The sequence below is a fragment of the Marmota marmota genome, unplaced genomic scaffold (genome assembly GCF_001458135.2).
Source record: "Marmota marmota marmota unplaced genomic scaffold, marMar, whole genome shotgun sequence".
In the NCBI taxonomy this organism is placed as follows: Eukaryota; Metazoa; Chordata; class Mammalia; order Rodentia; family Sciuridae; genus Marmota; species Marmota marmota.
In genome coordinates, this window is record NW_026000185.1 from 7,772,969 (window position 1) to 7,794,510 (window position 21,542).

A 21,542-nucleotide genomic window follows, 5' to 3' on the forward strand; every position below is an offset into this window, starting at 1 on the left:
CAGCGTCGGCGCAGACCCCTCCGCAGGCGCGATGGCACCTTCAACTACAGCCCTGATGTGTACTGCTCCAAGTACGACGAGGCCACCGGCCTTTGCCCCGACGGCGACGAGTAAGTGGGCCCGCGTGGGCACTGTGGGCCTGGACATGGCCTGGACGTGCTGTCAGCAGGCACCCAGGTTCTGTTCAGCGCCTGGTACCTGTTGGAGGAGTTTACCCTGAAGTCTTCCAGTGTTGGGGTGGGTTTGGGTCAGTTGGGGAGGCATCCTGCGCATTTTAGATATGACTCATGTAGTTCAAACTGAATCCGCTTCACTTCTCCTTCTTGATTTCCTCCCCATTCTCCACATTCCTTCCTTAGGATCACCCCACAGTAGATGTGGCTTTGAGGTTTAGGATCATTTTGAGTAGTTGCTTTAGGTCAGAGTGTGTCAGAATGTTTGCTCACACTGTAGAAGTTGTGGGAATGTTTCTTTTCTTACCTTTTACATGCTTAGTTTTTGTATGTGCCTGAATGGTGCTAAGGATTGAACCCAAGTGCTCTATCACTGAGCTACCTCCCCAGACCTTTTTATTTTATTTTGAGGCTGGGTCTCACCTAGTTGCTGAGGCTGCCCTCCAATTTGGGATCCTCCTGCCTCAGCCTCTTGAGTCCTTAGGATACAGGCTTGTATCACATGGTTACATGGGTACTTTAATTTTTAAAAAGTTAATAGGAAATTATTTTATTTGCAGACTGTTGTTTATGTAACAGTTTGAAAGTTAAAGAAATCAGGGTTTGTTTGGATTGATTTTTTTAATGCCTTTTCTAATGGTGTTATTAACAGATGTCTTTATTTTGAAATAGGGAAATAGGGAAAGTCCAAGCCAGGTGGTATGTTCCCATGAGGGTTCAAGGTGGTATTAGAAGGTGTGGTCTTTTTTTGTTTGGGGAAGGCAAGGGGTGGCCCATTCCTGCCTGGAGGTGAGGTGACAGTCAGTCTTGAAGACTGCATCTCCTGACCCTTTGAAGGGTTTTAATTTTTGGGGTGCCCCTCTTTTGATGATAGCTCTCATGGTACAACACAGAGACCCATGTGTGATCTGTTTCCCTTTATTTAAAAAAAAAAAAAAGTTACTTCCAGTGACTAGAAAGTAAACTTCAGTGTGCATTATACTGGGACTTGAACCCAGGGCCTTGCACATGCTAGGCAAACCCTTTCTTAAAATTTTATTTTGAGACAGGATCTGGCTAAGCTGCCCAGGAACACTCCCTGCCCCCGCCAAGTGCTGGGGAACTAACCCAGGGTCTCACATTAGGCATTCTACCACTGAACCACATTTCTAGACCCCAGAATCATCCTGCCTCAGCCTTCTGAATTGCTGGGATTAAGGTGTGTACTACAGCACCAGGCTTCAGGAAGTTAAAAAAAAAAATTAACTGGGGATTGAACCCAGGGGCACTTTACCATTGAGGTACATCCCTAGCCTTATTTATTTTTTATTTTTATTTTGAGGTAGGGTCTCACTAAATTGCTGAGGCTGGCCTCTAACCTTCAATCCTCCTGCCTCCCTCTGCTGGGATTACAGGTGTGTGCCCCCTCACCCACCTAGAGAGTAAACTTGATCTATGGTGATCATCTCATAAACTGTTTTTTTTTTTTTTTTTTTTTTTTTTGTGTGTGTGTGTGTGGTGCTGGGGATTGAACCCAGGGCCTTGTGTATGCGAGGCAAGCACTCCACCAACTGAGCTATATCCCCAGCCCTCATAAACTTTTTTTAAAAAATATTTTTAGTTGTAGATGGATACAATACCATTTATTTATTCATTTAATGTGAAGCTGAGGATCAAACCCAGTGCCTCACACATGCCAGGCAAGTGCTCCACCACTGAGCCACATCCCAGCCCTCATAAATTCTTTACACTGGCTGAATGGTTTTTAGTGGAACACCAGGTCATTAAACAGTTGCTGTTAACCTGCTAGAGTATCTGGCTCCACCTAGTTTAGATGGTGTTCTCCTAGAACTGTTTTATTTAATTGCTTTTTGAGCAGCTGCTTCCTGCAAATATGCCTTTAGAAAATAGGTGATTTTCTGTCTAAGGCCTAGGCTCAGTTTCTAATTGCCCAGCTCTCCTGGTCTCCTTGGGCGCTAGTGCCTGAGCCTGGAGCTGGTATCTACTGGAGTACAAGACCAGGTCAGTACCTGGCTTGTCTGACTCCATCCAAGAATCAGGCATGGGAACTCTTTGGTTTTATTTCCTGGTGATGGTTTTAATGTAAAAAAGCCCCCCCTTTGTGTGTATATGTATGTGTGGTATGTGTGCGCTACTGAGGTACTTGTGCACACTAGGCAGGTGCTGTATTACTGAGTTACATCCCCATCCCAGAGTGCCCTTTTACCAGCAGTTTTGGGTTCCAGATCTTGGATATCTTAGTGTTAATTCAGTCTTTTTCTGGGCATTTGGGTGGTGTCTAGTTCTTACTGGAATGAACAGTGCTACAGTGGACACCTATTAAGAAGTTGTCAACATTAGCTGTGCTCAATAAGTAATTTGATGACATGCACTTATCGCAGATGCATCAATATTCAGCTGAAATGGCTTGAAGTTTATCACTGAGACACAGAAGTGGGACTAGGATGCTGGTTTGATGTGTTGGATGCATTCTGTGTGTTTTATTAAAGGTTTTGTTTCTAATTTTTGTTGAGTACATGAAATGACTTGCTTTATCCCTTCCAGAGTGTTTGACAGGCTGCCTCCCCTGGGACTCTCTCCTTAGTAATTACTGCTCCATCCACAGCAGAGGGACTTTCTCATCCCTGCACACATGGAATAGACAGTTTATCTCACTGAATTACATATTCTGGTTTCACAAGGTTGCCATGGAAATTGTAAATAGATAGTACCTTTCAGAGAAAGGATGGGGCTTTTCTTTTATTTCAGATCATTAGTTCTTGAAATTTCTATCTTGGGCATATGTATTACTAACCTATTACTTTTTTCAGTACTGGGGACTGAACTCAGGGGCACTTTACCACTGAACTACATCCCCAGCTGTTTCTCATTTTTTATTTTGAGACAGGATCTTGCCAAGTTGCCGAGGGTCCTGCTAGGTTGCTGAGGCTGGCCTCGAACTTTTGATCATCCTGCCTCTTGAGTCGCTGGGATTACAAGTGCTCCGACACTGTGCCCCACCCAACCTATTATTTTAAAAACATGAATATGCATCAAAAAGCAAAGACCCCTCAGCTCGTGTCAGGCAAAGTAAGTGTTCTTGACACTGTCTGAGCACACCTTGGGGCAAGAGAGGGATGGGAACCCCAGGAGGGCTGGCACTCCAGCTGTCACTTGATTGGCAGTTCTGCTGTCACTTCTCAGTTATCCCTCCTCTTTTGGCACTCCCACCATCACCTCCACCATCACCCCCTTTTCTCAGTGGTCACCCTCTTTTACTCCTCCCTGTCATCCCTCCATGGTGCCTGGAGTGTCCTTCCACATACCCCTCGTGGGCACCCACCTCCGTCACTCCTGCTGTCACCAGTCACTCCCTTATTGTCGCCTCTCTTCTCACGACCCTCTTCATAGGGGCCACCCTTGGGCTCTCCCACAGTCGCCACCCCAGCACCAGCCTGCTTTTGACCCTGCAGCCCCTCTGAAAGGTCTACGTGCCCTTTGTTCTGGCGGACACGCCCCTTTCCCTGCGCGGGCCATGGTTGGCAGTCCCGGGTCACATGTACTGACGCCCCACCCCCGTGGGAACCAGCCTCCCAGTGGCGCGAGGACCGCGTAGGCTGTGGGGCCAGGAACCGTGGGGCGCGAGTTCTGGCGAGGGGTCTGCGTTCCCACCGCGCGCCCCAGGTGTTGCGCGGACTATAAGGAAAACGCCTCTTTTGCGGAGGTTTCTGGGGTCTGGCCACAGATACAGCCGGCAAGCTGCTTTCCGAGAAAGGGCCTTGGCCCGGGCGTCTGGCCCCCAGTCCCAAGCTGCTTCTATTCCGCACGCGGGTTTTCACACTCGAGCCCACGGTGGTTGGCACCTCCTACCTGCACGAGAATACGTGCGCACGCTTCGGTGAATGGAGGGTGCATTTTTTATTTTTTACCATACTGAAGATTGAACCACATTCTACCACTGAGCCACATCCCTAGTCCTTTTTTTTTTTTTTAATATATTTTTACTTGTATATGGATACAATACCTTTATTTTGTTTATTTAGTTTTTGTATGTGGCGCTGGGGTAGAACCCAGTGCCTCGTGCATGCTAGGCAAGCTCTCTACCACTTAGCCACATCCCTTGCTCTTTTAAAATATTTTATTAGAGACAGCTTCTCGCTGAGTTGATAAGTGCCTTGCAAAGTTGCTGAGGCTGGCTTTGAACTCATGATCCTCCTGTCTCAGCCTCTCCAGGTGCTGGGGTTACAGGTGTGTGCCACAGTGCCCAGCTATCCCCAGTCCTTTTTATTTTTTAACACAGGGTCTCACCAAGTTGCCACCACTGGCTTCGTGGAACTTGCCATTTTCCTGCTTCAGCCTTCCAACTCACTGATATTAAAGGGCAGTGCTACCATTCCTGGCCTTTTTTGCTTTTTGCTTTTTTATCTATTTAATTTTTTTTTTTTTGTAATTGTAGATGGACAGAATGCCTTTATTTTATTTGTTTATTTTTATGTGGTGCTGAGGATCGAACCCAGTGCTTCATGCATGCTAGGCAAGTGCTCTACCACTGAGCCACAGTCCCAGCTTTGTTTTTTGCTTTTGAATAATTTTTGGTTCTGATCTATATAATTAGCAAAGGAACTGAGGGGCTCCTCCAGAGATCCATTGTAGTTTGAAAAAACTCAGATAGTCCCCAGCTATTGCAAGGTACAAAGTAACCCTCTTCCTTTTGTTAGCCTTTCTCTTGCCATTGTCCCTAGGGGGTGGACCACTAGAGCACCTTCAGTTTTTCCTGTTTTCAATAAAAATTGGGCTCAACCAACCAGAGGGGCTCAACTTTTGCTGTTGGCATGCAGGTCTGCCTCCTGTTTGGGGGCCCCTGCAGTGGAGTGGCCTCCTCTTCTCACTCGCCCTGCAGTGTAGCCCTTCCCAGGCTGCCCTGGTTTGACATTTGGGGATCTGGAACAGGGGTGCCTTGTCTAGGTGAGCCTTGGCTCTGAGTAGACTGGAATTCCCAGGTGTAATTTTACAGGAACTGGTGGGAGGTCCTTGCTACTTTCTGAGTTTCTAAGAAAGACCTACTATTGGGGCTCGTACCATACTTGTCTTGCACCTAGTGTTTCTATGGAGAGACCTTTTTGTGGTGTTTCATGTGACAAGTCACAGGACCTGAGGCTTAGATGAGAGCTGCATGCCCTGCAGATGACTATGAGCCATGGTTGTGTAAATGAGGAAGCCAAGGGCAGGCCCAACCATAAATGTAATGTTTAAGAGAAGAAACAGTTCTTTGGCTTAAGGGAATTACAAGGAGCCACCTTAGCTGGGATCTGTAATAAAGCTCCTGAGGCTGAAGTGTGGAGCCTCTGAGTGACAGTGCTCCAGTTCCTCCCACCCTGGGTGGAGCAGAGCTGGAGGAAGCTGGGGCTCAGCATGGCAGGTGCAGAGAGGGTGCTGGGGAGGTAAGGTGGTATCTCAGGACATGCCCAGTTGATGTTAGGTTGGTTGATTGGAGCTAAAGCCTCTTGAGCCACAGTGACCAGAAAAGACTGTTAGGACTGTCTTTCCTACCTGCACTCCCATAAAGACATGCTGGTAAGGGGTGTCCTTCTCATGCCAAAGCCAGAAAATTGCCTTGAGCACTGGAGACCAAAGGTCAGGGTCCTGCTTTGATGGTCCTGAATAAACACGCTCAAAGCAGCCCCCACCTTCCAGGAGCTTCCATACCCTGTGTCCCTCAGTAGCATCCCTAGAGTTTTCCCACCCCATTCAGAGACCCATTGTGCTCTCTTTCCTCCATGCATGCATTTTCTGTCTGAAAAATGCAGAAGCATGTGTTCTGGCCATTTCTTCAGACTAGCCTCTCTTGTGAAGATCCCGTGTACACATTAATAAAACTCATATGCTTTTCTCTGGTTAATCGGCTCTTATTTTAATTGGGTTCCTAGATCCAAAGAACCCACACAAGAATGTGAGGGGTGGGGGGGACCTCCTTCCCTAATCAGATCTGTGGGATCTGGGGCAAAGGTGGGCTTGCTGCAGGGCTGTGGCTGGTGAGGGGTCCCTGACCCACTGAGAAGAGCAGCCCCTGGAAGCCAGAGGCTGAGGGAGTGTGGGGCATGGGCTTATCCCAGGACCCTGTTGCCCAGCGTTCGAGAGGAAGGGCAGGAGCAGGTCTGAGATGCCCCCAGCTCTCCCAAGGCTTGCCTTCGGCAGCTGCTGGGAGGCCATTCCTCCTCCTCTCTGTGCCTCTGCTTTTCTTGCCACTGCTCCTTGGTGTTGCTGTGCTGTGTTTTTGCTGCCAGCTGTGCTTGTGCTCCTAAAGGCTGGGGCACCGTACTTCACCGGGTCCCTCAAAGCCCGGTGGCTCTCAAGTGCAGTTCCTGGGAAGTTCTGATGGGCGGGCCCTCTGGGGAGTGTGACGCACACTGGCTTGAGCTGAAGCCTCCCTGTACTTGATCAGACTCGCTGGGTGGGTCCGGGAACCCACCCTTGTTCTACGTGAGAGTTTTTTGAAGGAAGTGGGCTGTGCTCCTGGAGACTTGGCTGGAGTCCCTGTTCCTCTTGAGCTGGATCATGGTCCAGAGCACGGTGGCTGAGCTATGTCTGGTGGCACCACAGTGCCATGACATCAGCAGCTGTTTTAACCACAGTCTGGTCAGTTTTGAGTGGGATTGAGATCACACCTGTCACCAGGACACAAGGGGTTCCCTCCTTCTCCTCCCTGGTTGTCCAGGGAGCAGGGGGCCACTCTGCCATCATTTTTATGTTGTTGTTTTTTAATATTTTTTAGGTGTCAGTGGACCTTTATTATTTATGTGGTGCTGAGGATCGAACCCAATGCCTCACACATGCTAGGCAAGTGCACTGCCACTAAGCCGCCCCAGCCCCAGCCCCCTCAGCCCCAACCCCCTTCTTGCTTCTTAGATATCCCTGGGGCCAAGGTATTTTCTTTACATTAAAGGTCAGATGGGGATACAGCTCAATTGGTAGAATGCTTGTCTCATATACACAAGGACCTGGGTTCAGTCCCCAGCACCACAAAAATAAATAAGTAAAACCACTTAAAATAAATAAATAAATAAATAAGCTTAAGGTCAAGTTAGGCAAAGTAGCACAGGCCTGTATCCCAGCAACTTGGGAGGTTGAGGCAGGAGGACTCAAATTTGAGGCCAGCCTTGGCAATTCAGCAGCACCTTGTTTCAATATGTAGTTCAGAGGTGGAGCACTCCTGGATTTAATCTCCAGTACCAAAACCAAAAAAAAAAAACAAAACAACCCTTAAGGTCAGCTCAAGCTTTGAAGTGGTGCAAGGAACAGAGGTGCTGGCCCAGCAGAGGGTAGTGCCAGGTAGTGGGAGCCCCTCTGTGCTGGGGAGGGGAGGCCTCAGCCAGTGCTGTGGTTGCCATAGCAATGGTGTGGTGCAGAAACAGTGCCCTGAGCAGTGACCTATGAGAACCTGGAAGGGGTGTGGCTGGTGTGGTGCCAGCTCACACCGCAGGCTGATGCTGTGCCTGGCCTGCTGCCATCAGCACAGCAGGGCTGGCCGCCCCCCACCCTGGGCCTGCAGCAGCACATGAACACCAAGCTGCCATTTCTCATCCTGTAGCATAGAGGGTTAGACCAGGTGTCCCCAGCCACACTCAGGCCTGCAGCTCTGTCCTTGGCAAGGTAGACATGGACAATAGTGAGAGGTGAAGATCCTTGTCCTTAAATTTGGGTGCTTGTGATGAGGACCCCTGCTTTCTCTGCCTTGCTCCTCAGGGAGAAGCACAGGGCCTAGTCATGTCAGGGAAGGCCCCGCGAGAGCCAGGCTGGGAGGGAAGCAGGTTCTTTGCATGTGCCCTCTCCTCTCCTGTTTGCAAAGGTGTTCTGGTGGGACCAACCTGGAGGTGCCCAAAGCTCCTGTGCGTCACAAATGCTGGAACCTTCCAGATCATCTCTGCTCCTGCTCCACCCCTTCAGTGTGAACCCCATTCCCACACCCTGTCCTGCTGCAGGAGCTGCCTGGTGCATGTAGTCCCAGACCTGCTGTGTGGCCATGAGGGATGCATGGCATCACCCCATCTGCACTCCCCTGCTTCTCTCCCAGCCTGGCTCCCGAGGAGCCTCTTCCCTGCCATGTGCTGGGCCCTGTGTTCTCCCTAGGCCCCTTCCCCCTCTCCATCTTGGAGTCCCAAAGGCACAGGAGCTGGGACACAGAGGCCACCACCATTCTCAGTATGACTGGTCAGGGAAATGACATGACCTGAGTGCAAGGTGCAAACTCAAATGTAAAGAATTCATCTAAAAGCTAAGAAGGAGCCAGGCGTGGTGGCACCTGCCTGTCATCCCATCAGCTCGGGAGGCTGAGGCAGGAGGATAGAGAGTTCAGAATCAGCCTCAGCAATGGCGAGGCGGTAAGCAAGTCAGTGAGACCCTGTCTCTAAAGAAAATACAAAATAGGGCTGGGGATGTGGTTCAGTGGTCGAGTGCCCCTGAGTTCAATCCCCAGTACAAAAAAAAAAAAAAAAAAAACTAAGAAGGATGATTTTCATGGAAATTCAACTTGCTCTTCTGTGCATAACCGAGGGTTTTGCCACAAGGGAGTGCTGAAGGGAAGGATCCCAAAATAGGAAAGCAGGTGCTCATTCCAGAACACAGCTCCTTGCAGTCAGACCAGATGTCTGCCTGGAAAATGGAGTCAGCTGCTCCCAGGTGTTGAACAAGGTGGCAGCGAGGCTCAGGTTGTCTCCAGCCCACAGGAGCCACACGGAGTGCTTGCCCCTCTGCTTCCAGGTGTCCCTACCTGCACAGAACAACTGGGGACACAGAACGCAAGTACCACCTGCGCTACTACAAGACGGGCACATGTATCCACGAGACGGACGCGCGCGGCCACTGTGTGAAAAACGGGCTACACTGTGCTTTTGCACATGGCCCCCTGGACCTGCGGCCGCCCGTGTGTGACATCAGGTGAGTGAGACCAGCTCACCTTCCTGTTGCTTCCAGCATCACTGGCCCAAAACCTCTCTTTCTGAAGCCCAGTTTATTTCTCATGTGAAAATTGCTCTTCTCTTCAGACTTGGTATTTCCCTCTGTATCCCATGGTGCTCAGCAGACGGGTCGTAAACTCACACTTGTGTGTGGGCTGCTGCAGGAAAGCCAGTCCTCCCTTTGTTAGCAATCCCTTTGGTACTAGGGGTTGAACCCAGGAATGCTCTGAGCTGCATCTCCAGCCCATTTTGTTTTTTTATTTAAAAAAAATTTTTTTTTAGTTGTCAGTGGATCTTTATTTATTTATATGTGGTATTGAGAATCAAACCCAGGGCCTCACACATGCTAGGCAAGTGCTCTATCACTGAGGCACAACCCCAGCCCTTGTTTTTTATTGTGAGACAGGGTCTTGGTAAGTTGCCCAGGCTGGCCTCAAACTAGCATTCCTCCTGCCTCAGCCTCCTGAGTTGCTGGCAAGTCCTTCCTAAACAAAGCACAGCTATTGTGTGGTTAGGATTTGGGTTGGGACTACTGTCATCCCAGGAGAGAGCAGCCCCAAGGCTGTGGCGACCCCATCCTGAATGGTCCAGAGGCAGAATGCATGGAGTGGCAGCCCAGTGATTCTGGAGCTGGGCATTCTCTTGCCTTCCTCTCCCCATGAAAGGGCTTGGGATGCTGCAGAGCTGTGACCACTGTGCTGTTGGTTACAGGGAGCTGCAGGCCCAGGAAGCCCTGCAGAATGGTCAGCCCGGCAGTGGGGACGGCGTGCCTGATCTGCAGCCTGGGGTCTTGGCCAGCCAGGCCATGATTGAAAAGATCCTGGGAGAGGACCCCCGGTGGCAAGGTAAGCCCTTGCTGCTGCCTTCCACTTGGGACCTGCTTGGTTCATTTGTGTTTGTAAGGTGACATACAGGGTGAATTATACATATATGTAATTTTTTATAATGTGTTTCAGTCTGATTAGTTATCTTTATTAATATGCAGATTGCCCCAATTTTGGCCAGTGGGAGCTTGTTCAATTTCTCCTGACGTCTTTAACACAACACTTTGAACATTGGTATCTTCATTGCTTTCTGATGCTGTACCCCAGGCTCTTCTTACTCATGCTCTGCCTCAGACCTAGAATCCACATAGGATAAGGATTGAGAACGCAGGACTGGAGCTCCACCTCACCATTTTAAAGTGAGCAGTTCAGGGCTGGGCTGCAGCTCAGAGGCAGGGTGTTTGCCTAGCATGTGTGAGGCCCTTTCCATCCTCAGAGCCACAAAAAATAATTAAAAAAATAAAGTGGCATTTAGTGCACTCACAGTGTTGTGCCACTACCCTTTAGTTCCAGGATGTTCTCGTCACCTGGAGGTGCATGCCCATGAGCCTGCCCCCTCCAGCCCTGGCATCACCAGCCTGCACCTCTCTCTCCCAGGGTCTGCCTGTTCCAACATGTAATATGGGTAGTGAAGTTCCTTCATTTATTTTGGCACTGGAGATGGAACCCAGGAGCATGCTATCATGGTGCTACACTCTCAGCCCTTTTTTCTTTTCTTTTTTCTTTTTTTTTTTTTTAGTTGTAGGTGGACACAATACTTTTAATTAATCAATTTATTTTTATATGGTGCTGAGGATTGAACCCAGTGCCTCAGACGTTCCAGGCAAGCACCCTACCACTGAGCCACAGCCTCAGTCTCCCTGCAGCCATTTTTATTTTATTTTGAGACAGGGTCTTGCCGCCATACCCACAGGCCAGCTGAGGCTGCCCTGAATTTGTGATCCTCTTGCCTCAGCCTCTGAGTAGTTGGGATGACAGGCATGCCTTGCTCCTGCTGGCAACGGAGTCTCCTTGGGTTCTGACAGTCCTCCCCCTTGCACAGCCGAAGCTTCCTGTGTGTGGCTGATGCTCTGGAGCTGCAGTGCGGGTTCTCTTCCTCCACACGCATTTCCTCCCTGGAGGGGCAAGTGGCTCGCTGCCGTGAGTCCAGGGGTAAATCAGTAACCGTATTGTGGAGGCTTTTCCTGATTCCCTCCCGACTCTGCCTCCTCCCTGTAGCTGCCCTCCCCCTGGACTTTGTGGGTTCAGCTCCCTCTCTACTTCAAGGGCAGTGCCAACAGGCTGTGGCCTCAGGGCACATTGAGGATATTGGGCAGGGAGCAGGGATACCTGCTCTGCATCCCAGAGACCCTCCTCTGTGTCCCAAAGGGATTCCTGCACGAGTCTGTCCCCAGGTCAGAGATGGATGCTGGAACTGAGCTCTGGGGGACAGGCTGTGGCCTGAAACCATGCCTGGGTCTGCTTGCCTGGTTCCTTTTGTGTTCTGCTGTCAGCTGCCCTGTGGGCAGAACCCTGACTCCAGCTCCAAGTGGACACCTAGTCTAGTCCCTTGGGCGGAAGGTGATGGGCCCCACATGGCTGTTGGATAGGCTGGACTCCAGCGGGAGAGACTCAGGCTAAGCAGGAGGAAGGAGAGAGAGGAGGTGGCTTCTAGAAACCTTCACCCAGCACTTACTGCTTTTAAATGACTCCTGGTTTTTTTTCTTCCTTTGAGATAAAATTTGAATGCCATAAACTCAATTGTTTTTTTTTTTTTAAGTACATGTTATTTCTTTTTTTTTTATTATTATTATTATTATTTTTTTAATTGGTAAGTACATGTTATTTCTTAGAGCAGTTTTAGGTCCACATTTTCCCTGTGCTCCCTGCCCAACTGCCGGCCGCAGAGTGGATTGCCTCCCACGGCTGCCATACCCACAGGCCAGCACGTCCTGGCACCTGAGCTGGGTTCGTGTTAGGGCTAACAGCAGCATTTCAAAGGGCCTGCATCAGTTGTTCTTAGCACATTCCCATGACCATAACTTCTGTCCGCTTTGAACATTCCCCTCACTCGGAATCCTGGGCCTGCTACAGACCCTCCTGCCTTCCCTAGCTGGGGCAGCCGGTCATGTGTCTGCCTCTGCGTTTCCCTGTTCTGTGCACCTTCATGCATGGGGTCTCAGTGTGGCCCCACAGCTGGCTTCTCCCCCTCCGTGTCCTTGGACATTCTCCTTGCATGGGTGTCGGTGTCTGGCTCCTTGTGGCTGAGCGATGTTCTGTCACGTGGATGGACACATGGGCCATTTGGCTACCTTGCTGTTGTGCCCGTGTTGCTGTGAGCACGTGGGGCCAGGGATCTGTGCGTCTGTGTTTCAGACACCAACTTTGTGCTGGGCAGCTACAAGACTGAGCAGTGCCCTAAGCCACCACGCCTGTGCCGCCAGGGCTATGCCTGCCCACACTACCACAACAGCAGGGACCGCCGGCGGAACCCCAGGAGGTTCCAGTACAGGTGAGCCAGGCCAGGCCCAGGGACACTGGCCTGTTTTGCAGGTGTCGCACCCGTTGGGGCCCTTCAGGTGCACGTGCATCCTGTGTCAAGCCCAGCTGCTCCCAGTCTCTGGGCCCCTCGCCACCCTGGGCAGGTACAGGGGCATGTGGCCGCTCCTCTGTGTCCCTGCTGTCACCTGTTGCTCTGTGGGGGGTGGGTTGCCTCCTCACTGCTCCCACTCTGGGAGTGCCTGCAGTGGGGGTGCGTGCAGCAGCTTCAGCCCTTAGGAGAGGAAGGTGTCTTGAGGTGGGGCTTGTTGGAGGCAGGATGGAGGCCCAGGAGGTGGGTTCTGCCTCAGGGCTGGCAGTCAGAGCACTGGGTCCTTGAGGCTGGCCTAGCGCTCCCCTGCCCTGGCCTGCCTGTGAGCTCGGGTCCTACCTGGACCTGGGCACCAGGTGGCCCTACTGTCTTTCCAGGCCACCTGGACCTGGGCATCGGGCAGCCCTGCTGTCTTTCCAGGCCAGGCTGCCTTCTTCCAGCCGCCCTCCCAGTGCCTTCCCCACCCCTGGCCCCACGGGCATCTGGGCTGCTGAACCTTCCTGGGCCTGCCTCCAGCCCCATTGCCCATGTTCAGCCTCTTTCTGCAGAGTGCCCTCTGGTGATAGTCGGTGCCCCTGCATGCCCAGGAGAGAGAGGGGGTTGGCTTATGGTTCGTTGCTGTTCCCCAGTAGCTCAGAGAGGGACTTGAACATAGAGCCACAGAGCGGCCATCCAAAGCTCTGGCCGCCTGCTCTCCTGAGAAACTGTGCATCCCCTCGTGGGAGGGGTGGAAATCATGAAAGGAAAAAGGAAAGGTCTCGGGTGGGAGTTTTCCATTAAGTCCAAGTAAGTAGCAGTGAGGTGTGCTGACCAGAGGGCGCTCCAGGGGGCGAGGCCCTGGTACCTTAGCTGTTTGCTTAGGATTTTCAAGTGGAGGGATCAAAATTCTCAAGACTCGGGGGCTGGGGTTGTAGCTCATGGCAGAGCACTTGCCCAGCATGTGTGAGGCACTGGGTTTGAGCCTCAGCACCTCATATAAATAAATAAAATAAAGGTCTATCAACAACTAGAAAAAAAATATATATATATATATATAAAATTCTGAGAGTCCACTCTGGAGCAACGGCATGAGCTGGCCCAGCAACTTCCCGGGACTTTCATGCTGGCTTGGTGGGATTCCATGGGGAGTGGACAGGCTCCCGTCCTCCTTACTGGCTTCAGGTTGGTACTTGTCCTGATTTCCTCTGTCCCAAAGCAGGGCAGAAGCATTGCAGGGACACTCTGCCCTCCGCCCAGGAGACGTGTCCTCCAGTGACTGCCCTTGTCTCCAGGTCCACACCCTGCCCCAGTGTCAAGCATGGGGACGAGTGGGGGGAGCCCTCACGGTGCGATGGTGGGGACAGCTGCCAGTACTGCCATTCCCGCACGGAGCAACAGTTCCACCCGGAGGTAGGTGCCAGGGCAGGGCCTACCCTCTAGCCAGGGTCATCCATGGCCTGGGAAGGGAGAGGTGGGGCGACTCCCCTCTGGCTGCCTCTGGGGTCCCTGAGACTACCCTTGGGTTTGTGACTTACTGGAAGGGCCCAAGACTCAGAGAGCCTGTTGGTCCACAGTATGCTTTTTAAGAACACGGATTAAGGGGCTGGGGCTGTAGCTCAGTGGTAGAGCGCCCGCCTTGCACGTGTGAGGCATGGGGTTTGATCCTCAGCACCACGTAAAAATAAATAAAGATGTTAAAAAAAAAGAACATAAATTAAAATCAGTCAAGAAAGATCCACAGGGCCCACAGGCCCACGGCTGCACCCTGAATCCTGGGTGAGTGACCTGCCCAGCTCGGCCCATCCCCAGGGATGTGGAGGTCACCTAAGTGGGCAGGACATGGCCTTTGGAATCCCTCAGGGGTGTTTGGCCCTGGCCTGCTGATTCACCCTTGCTGCCCAGTTGCCGAGCAGAGCACTCTTGCGTCTGTGTTAAGAAGAACCCTTCAGGGCCCTAAAACTGGGGGTGCAGCCAGGCTGGGGAACAAAAGGGCAATGTGTGGGCATTGCCAGTCCCTTTCCTTCCCTGAGCAGCAGCATAGGACCCTGTGTTGCCCCCAGCCCTGAGGGTGAGACTTGGCTGAGCAAGGTGGCCGTGGGTCTGGAGTGGAAACACCTACTGCCTTCCAGGAACTGAGCTTGGGTCCCTCACAGGACACATCAAGTGCAGTGCCATCTGCCTGAGATTTAGCAGACAGGGTCACAGGAAAGGCCTTGCAGGCACACACCCCTGTGAAAGCTCTCAAGGAGGAGGGGCTTCAGGACCAAGGGATGTCAGCTTCTGTCACTAGAGAGGAAAGGTTTATTCTGTCAGCTTTGGAGGTGTAGCCTAATCGGGGCCCAGTAGTGGGCAGCGTGCCAACGGGAGCCATGGCCAAGCAAAACCACTCACCCAGAGGCCAAGTGCCAAGTGGGGGGAGCTGAGGACCTCCCACCAGACCCCGCCCCAGGTTCTACTTCCTGCCAGCAGCACCTCTCTGGGGACCACACCTTCTAACATGCGGCCTTGGGGAAATTCCAGATCTAAAACATAGCTGGGCATCCACACCTGCCCTGGGCGTCGTCGTGGTGTGATCTGGAGTCTCCTTTGTGCCGTGATGGTGTCAGCTCTGGTCTCACGGAAGCCCAGATCTAGTCCAGCCTCAATGCTTTGTTTTCTAGATCTACAAATCTACCAAATGCAACGACATGCGCCAGACCGGCTATTGCCCACGGGGTCCTTTCTGCGCTTTTGCACACGTTGACAGTGAGTACACAGCTGAGGACAGCTGGGGCTGCACACGCACGTGCCAAGGCTCCCTGGGCCTTGCTGGAGTTTCAGGCCTTCCAGAGCAAGCTCGAGGCCTGCAGAAGCAAAGCGGGCCTCAGCGCTGGGTCGGGGGCTGAGGGCATGTGGAGGCACCCACTCAGGTTCCCAGGGTGGAAGCCAGTCAGCACTGTGTGAGCCCAGTACCCTGTCTTCTGCACTGCTGCTGGTGGGCACTATGAGAAGCCCAGGAGGTTCCCTGTCTCCAGGCCTGCTGGGCCCCCAGCTGCCTCCTGGGGAGCCAGGTCCTTCTACCACGCACTGCTGTTCGCCGCTCCCCTGCACCTTGCCCTGAGCCTACTGTGCTGCTGGGGCTCAGTGGCTGTGTCCTTGTGGAGAGGGTGTCTGTCCACCCCAACCTCAGGAGACCCTGGGCTTGGCAGCTCTTCCTGTTCACTCTTGTGTGTTGTTTTCTGTGGTACTCAGGGTTGAACCCAGGCCTCCAGCATGCTAGGCAAGTGCTTTGTCACAGAGCTACGTCTCCAGCTCGCCTGGTTTAGTTTTTCTAAAGATTTAGTGACACTTAAGGTGACTGGCATAAGGTGGGGCAGCAACTCTGTGCAGGAGCCCAGTTGTGTCTGTGTCTCTACGTTTCTGAGCTTAACCCAGGCACCTGCTACTGAGCTCCTTCCACCCCTGTTCCCACCTGTTCCTTTGGTGTTAGCATCGTTAAAGGCCTGAGGCCCGAGGGCAGGGCCTGTTGCTGTCTTGCTGTCCATCCTATAGGAGGATGGTTGCTACTGACCAGTGTGCATTCAGCCTTACCTCACGGGAGCCCATCACCCCATGTGTGTGGAGTGTGCAGCCAGCAGCTCCTCAGTGCCCGCTGCTCCTCTTTCTTGGCAGAGACCCTTGGGACCGCAAGCGGCTGGGGCTGCCGCGATCTCAACTCCACCCACAGCACCTTGGCCCACAGCGGCCAGCCTGGAAATGTAAGTGGACGGCACTGGGAGAAGGCCTCATGTCGTTGGGTGCAATTGAACTGTTGGGGACAGAGATGGACGTGATATCTGGGCCATGTGGCTGAAAGCCCAGGGAGTTGGTGGCTTCTCCTGCCCACATGCTCGCCTGGGCTGGCAGGGCAAGCCACCTGGCTGTGGCTGTCCTTAGCAGGCCCACCTTCTCTGGTCTCTGCGTAGCCCCATGGGTGCCATCTGGAGCCTGGGTGGGGGGAGATCTTTAGCAAACTGTGGTCTGGGGTGGCATCTCACCCCCATCACCTCAGTGTCCTGGGTGTTGTATGAGGAGGGTCTTCTACCTAGAGAGAAACTGCTGCAGTCATTGGAGGACAGACCCCATGGTGGCCACCTGCAGTCAGTACAGGATTAAAACCCAGTCTCATAAATAGAGCAGAAAGGCCTGGGAGTGGCTCAGCAGTAGGGCTCTTGCCTAGCATGCATGAAGCTCTGGGTTCAGTTCTTAGCACCAAGAAAAAACAGTGAAGATGAGCCGGGTACAGCTCAGATAAAGGCTGGCCTAGCCCGTGGAGGGCCTGGGTTCCGTCCCCAGCACTGCATTAAAAAAATAGAGCAAAACCTGCCGCTGGCTTCCGAGACCTGCTGGGATGTGGGAACCCCCCAGCTTGCTCAGTCACGCTGCTCTGCTTGGCACACATGAGTGGCCGGCTCTCCAGAGTGCGGAATGTGGGTGGACCCTGGGTGCCTGATCCTCTGCAAGCCCTGCGCCACACCCCATCCTAGCGTTGTCTACCCCGCAGGTACTACGACTTCCCCCTGAGCTGAGCTGCAGAGGGGTCTGTGGGTGAGCTTGGGGGTCACCCTCCATCACAGCCTCTAGTACCTCCTCCTGCACTGGGGTCTACAGGTCACGCACATTGAGGGAGGACCTGGGGCCCCTCCCTGGAGTGTAAGCACCCATCTTGGGCAGCAGGGATCCCCACCTGCAAGGAGGGTTGGAAGTCAGTGTCCCCTGCACAGTCTGTGCTTTGGGGCCTGGGCTGCTGCCAGCACCCCCATATGGCGTCACCTTGGCTACGTCATGGTGCTGTGAAACCCTCCCCCCAGAGACAGTGGCCATGGCAGGCCTCTGCAGGGCTGCCTCAAATGCCCACCGCAGGTGCCCTCCGGAAGCACAGCTGGGCTGCTCGTGGTCAACACCTACCCTCCTGTGTAGGGTCAGACCCAGCACCCCTTGCACCAGGCAGACCCCAAAGGTCTTGGGATCCAGCACCACAGCATCTTTCTCCTTCTACCGCCAGTGCTGGGAATGGAACCGAGGGGCGCCGTATCCCTGAGCTCCACCCGCAACCCCTGTTCTTCATTTTGATGGGGCTGTAAACTCGGCCCTTTACGGCACAGCTCTGTGGCCTTGCCCTTGAAGTCCCTGGGGTTCCAGAGAGCCTTTCTGCCCCACCAGGCTTTGAGAGTTGGCATTTTCGAACCCCCAGTGAATCTTACGTTTGTGTCTATTTCAGTCCCTGCTCCCTCCCCGCCTTTCCCACACCAGGGCTTTTCTGTTGCAGCCAAAGCGCAGAGACCTGCTTACCGAAGGCAGCCAGAAAGCCGGGGAGCCCGACAGCAAGCAGGTACAGCCTGAGGGTGCACGCGGTCAGGGTGTTTGCTCACTGGTTAATGTCTGTTCTAGAATTTTCTTCTTACCTGTCTCTATGTGGCCTTTGATTTGCTGTTTAAAAACATTTGTATGGTACCTTGGAAACACCACCACCAAACCCCCTGACATTTTCTGTTGGGGGAATCAGGTGCCATCAGAGCCCCTTGGTGTCAGTCAGCTGCAGCATGTGACAAAGTGACGGTGCACCACAGATGGGGCAGCCCATGCTATAGAACCTTAGGACTCTCAGTCCTGGAGGCTGGAGGCTTGAGTCCCAGGGCAAGGCATGGGCTGGCTGCTTCCTGCTGAGCCCTCCTCCTGGGCTTGGGGACACTGTCCATGTCCTCGTGCACTTGACCCTCTGTGTGTGCCTATGTCCTGATCCTCTCTCATTAGAACCCCAATACATGAGGATTAGGGCCCCCCATATGGCTTCACCTTACTCTAATAATGACCCTGTTAGCAGGTCACGTCCAGATTCCTGGGAGCTAGGACTCCTGAGTATGGAGCTGGGGTTCGCCATTCAGCCTCGCTCTACCCTCACAGGCTTGGCTTGGTCCCTGGGAGCAGACCTGGGCCCCTCCTAGGGACTTTTCCGCCTGGGGCACCTGTCAGTGTGTCCCCTGAAGTTCCTCTCGCCCTCCTCGGGAGGCTGTGGTGGGCCTTGGTGTCCTCAGCCCCAGGGCTCTCCTGCACAGCTGACGTTGGTTCAGACCCAGTTGCTTGTGCTGAAGGGACGTTTCCTGACACCACCTCCTGAGGACTCAGGGACGTGGTCTCCTTTACTGTGAGATAGCAGTGGGCACTGTGAGGGGTTCTAGGGTAGCCTGGCCTCCGAGTTCTTCCTGGCCCAGGGCAGCTGGTGGCCGCTCCCTTTCCTGCCTGTGTGCCTTGGCTTGGTCCTCAGAGAGGCATGTGTTCCTCCTCGGCCCTGATGCCCTCTGGAGCAGCCGTGGGAGGTGCACGCTGGCCCGCTGCCTGCACCCCTGTGCAGTGGCTGGCCGGCACCCTCTTCCCACAGCTCAGCTGGACCGCGAGCATTTTTTAGCCATCAGGTATTTTTCTTTTTCTTGGGGATACTGAGAGTTGAAGTTGGGTGCTTTAGCACTGAGCCACATCCCAGCACTTTTATTTTGAGACGTCTTGCTAAACCAGGCTGGCCTGGGACTCATGATCCTCTGCCTCGGCCTGGAGGACCTGGCTGGCAGGCATGGGTCTCTGCGCCCCCTGACCCCTCCGGCCTTGTTCCACAAGTTCTGTGTATACTGCTGGGATTTGTTGTTGCATGTTCCTTCATGCACATGGGACACAATGTAACAGTTTGGCAGTACCACTCCCCAGCACCCACCCTCCCTCCTCCCTCCACCTCTTGGTCCCTTTCCTCTGCTGATATCCCTTTGATTTTCATAGGAGATTCACCCCCCACCTTTCTATTCCTTTTTCCTCTTTGGATATTTTTTTGAATGAAAGTAAATACCTTGATTCATTTGTTGGTTGGTTTTTTTTGTTTGTTTGTTTTTGCTCTTAGGGTTGAACCTAGGGTACTTAACCAGGAACCACATCCCCAGCCCTTTTTATTTCTTACTCTGAGACAGTATCTCAATAAATTGCTGAGGCTAGCCTTGAACTCACAATTCTCCAGCCTCAGCCTCCCAAGTTGCTGGGATGACAGGCATGTGCCACTGTGCCCGGCTATAGTGTTTTGTTTTTTTTTTTAATGTATATGTTTTAGTTATAGATGGACAGAATACCTTTATTTAATTTATTTATTTTTATGTGGTGCTGAGGTTTGAACCCAGGGCTTCAGCATGCCAGGTGAGCACTCTACCACTGAGCCACAGCCACAGCCCCCAACCATGGTGTTTTTTATATGTCCATCATATATTCAGTGGACTCCAGTACAGCATAAATATAACTATATGTGCGCTGGGGAAACAAAATTCCCTGTGACTTCGCCGTGACTTGGGGCCTTTCTGGGAATTTGCTTCATAGAGGCGTCTGGAGCTCAGCACACAGTGTTGGATCTCTGAGGTCTCCTGTGTTTCATTACTTACTAGCTAAAGGGAAGCTCTGAACCACATTTTAAAAAATCAGCAGGACAGTTGAAAGTAAAATACGACTTAATTTAGTTATATTGTGATTTTTTTAAAAAGCAGAGTAAAATCAAGGTGGCATTAAGAATCTGAAATGTGAAATGTTGCCAGTAAATGCAGTCAACAAGCCCACACTCCTCTATCTTAGGTCCTGGGGGAGCCAGGCTGGGGGCAACTCTCACACCAGCCCCAGGCTTGGGCAGGAAGACCCTCAAGGTCACTGCTCTGGGTCCAGCTGCTGCTCTCTGGGCTGTGTCGTTGGAAGTGGGCAGGGCCCAGTGGCTCTTCCTGCTTGTTCGGGCCCAGAGGCCTGGCCTGGACAGCTATGTGGCATGGGTGCCCCTGTGCCATCTCTCACCTGCACCCAGAGTCCCACTCTGTACCTGCCCGGAGCTGCCAGAGCAGGAGGGGGCTCCTCCAGGGACCTCAGGCCAGCATGGCAGTCTCCAAGCTGTTGTGGGGCCTCTGGTCACAGAAAGGCTAGAGTGTCAATGGTCCCTAGGTCAGCCTCTGAGACTCTCAGGTGGACAGCGTGGACTGTGGCTCCCTGGACGCCTGTCCACACCGGCCCTGCCACGGCTAGGAAGGCGTTTTCCTCCCTGTGACCCCTGTCTCCTCTGTGTTTCATGCAGGTCCTGATGTCCTTGCCCCCATCAGTTTCTGGGGCCTCAGCCATCTGTTTGGGTAGGGCTCAGGGGAGCTCTTTGTCCAGCCCACTCCCCAGTTGCCATCCCCCTTCCTGATACCTCCTTGCCTGGGCACTGCCACCTGCGGCCTCAAAAACCCCTTGTCCATGGGCCTGTACTGTGGCCGTGCTGGCATGCTGGATGCACAGAGCACAATGACCTGGTGTCACTGTGGAGTCGAGGTGTGACCACCCAGCAGTTGCGTCCACAGGGCCTCTGCTGACATTCCATGCAGGCTTCTGAGATACTGCCAGTGATGTGCCAGAACCCACTTGGAGACTCAGATTCGTATCCCAGAGGCTGTGGGGTCTGCACCTCTGTGGTGGGGGCTGAGCCTGCACGCCGTCTCCGCAGCCCTGGGAGGCAGCACACTCGTCAGGCTTGCGACCCTCACAGACTCATTTCCTAGCTAACATGCAGGCTCTTCAGAGAGGCACCTCAAGTCACCGTCCAGCTCAGCCCCGGTGGGCATTGCTGCTCTGCAGCCCAACAGGACCCAGAAGTGAATGGAGAAGCTTCCAACCCTGGAGTTAAGAGTGGCTCCTCAGATGTGACCCCAGAAGCACCAGTGAGCACAGAGTGGTGTAGGTGTCATCAGAGTGGAAGAGCTTTTGTGCACAAAAGGACTGTCCACCAGAAAGCAACCCCAGGGGCAGGGCACATCCCCAGGTGTGGACTGGATGAGGGCCACAGGAAGCAGCTTCACAGCAACAGAAACAACAGCCTGAGTAACATGTCAGCCAAGGACCTGAGCAGATGTTTCCCCAGGAAAGACACTGGCCTGGAAGCATGTGGCAAGGTGCTCAGCCTCATGGGGTCAGGGACTCAGGGGGACTGGGGGTGTGCAATGGTGCAGCCACTGGGAAATGGCACAGGGTCCTCAGATATTAAAGGTGGAGATGCACGAGC

The 21,542-nt window shown here is 53.0% G+C and overlaps 1 protein-coding gene across 7 annotated transcripts in view; it reads left to right on the forward strand.

The window, feature by feature from the left end:
• Nucleotides 1-21,542, forward strand: part of Unkl (unk like zinc finger) — a 37,422-nt gene continuing 15,880 nt past the window's right edge. Inside the window, exons 1-9 of one of the 7 annotated variants that reach the window (XM_048789404.1) lie at nucleotides 1-110; nucleotides 3,061-3,242; nucleotides 8,910-9,086; nucleotides 9,818-9,951; nucleotides 12,286-12,421; nucleotides 13,771-13,888; nucleotides 15,139-15,223; nucleotides 16,130-16,215; nucleotides 17,766-17,828. In XM_048789404.1, coding sequence (XP_048645361.1) covers nucleotides 9,912-9,951; nucleotides 12,286-12,421; nucleotides 13,771-13,888; nucleotides 15,139-15,223; nucleotides 16,130-16,215; nucleotides 17,766-17,828 — 528 coding nt within the window. In that variant the 5' untranslated portion in view covers nucleotides 1-110; nucleotides 3,061-3,242; nucleotides 8,910-9,086; nucleotides 9,818-9,911. Of the gene's footprint in view, nucleotides 111-3,060; nucleotides 3,243-8,909; nucleotides 9,087-9,817; nucleotides 9,952-12,285; nucleotides 12,422-12,448; nucleotides 13,661-13,697; nucleotides 13,889-15,138; nucleotides 15,224-16,129; nucleotides 16,216-17,765; nucleotides 17,829-21,542 lie in introns of those variants that run through there. The other 6 variants (XM_015490976.2, XM_048789409.1, XM_048789405.1 and 3 more) reach the window with 6 other exon arrangements.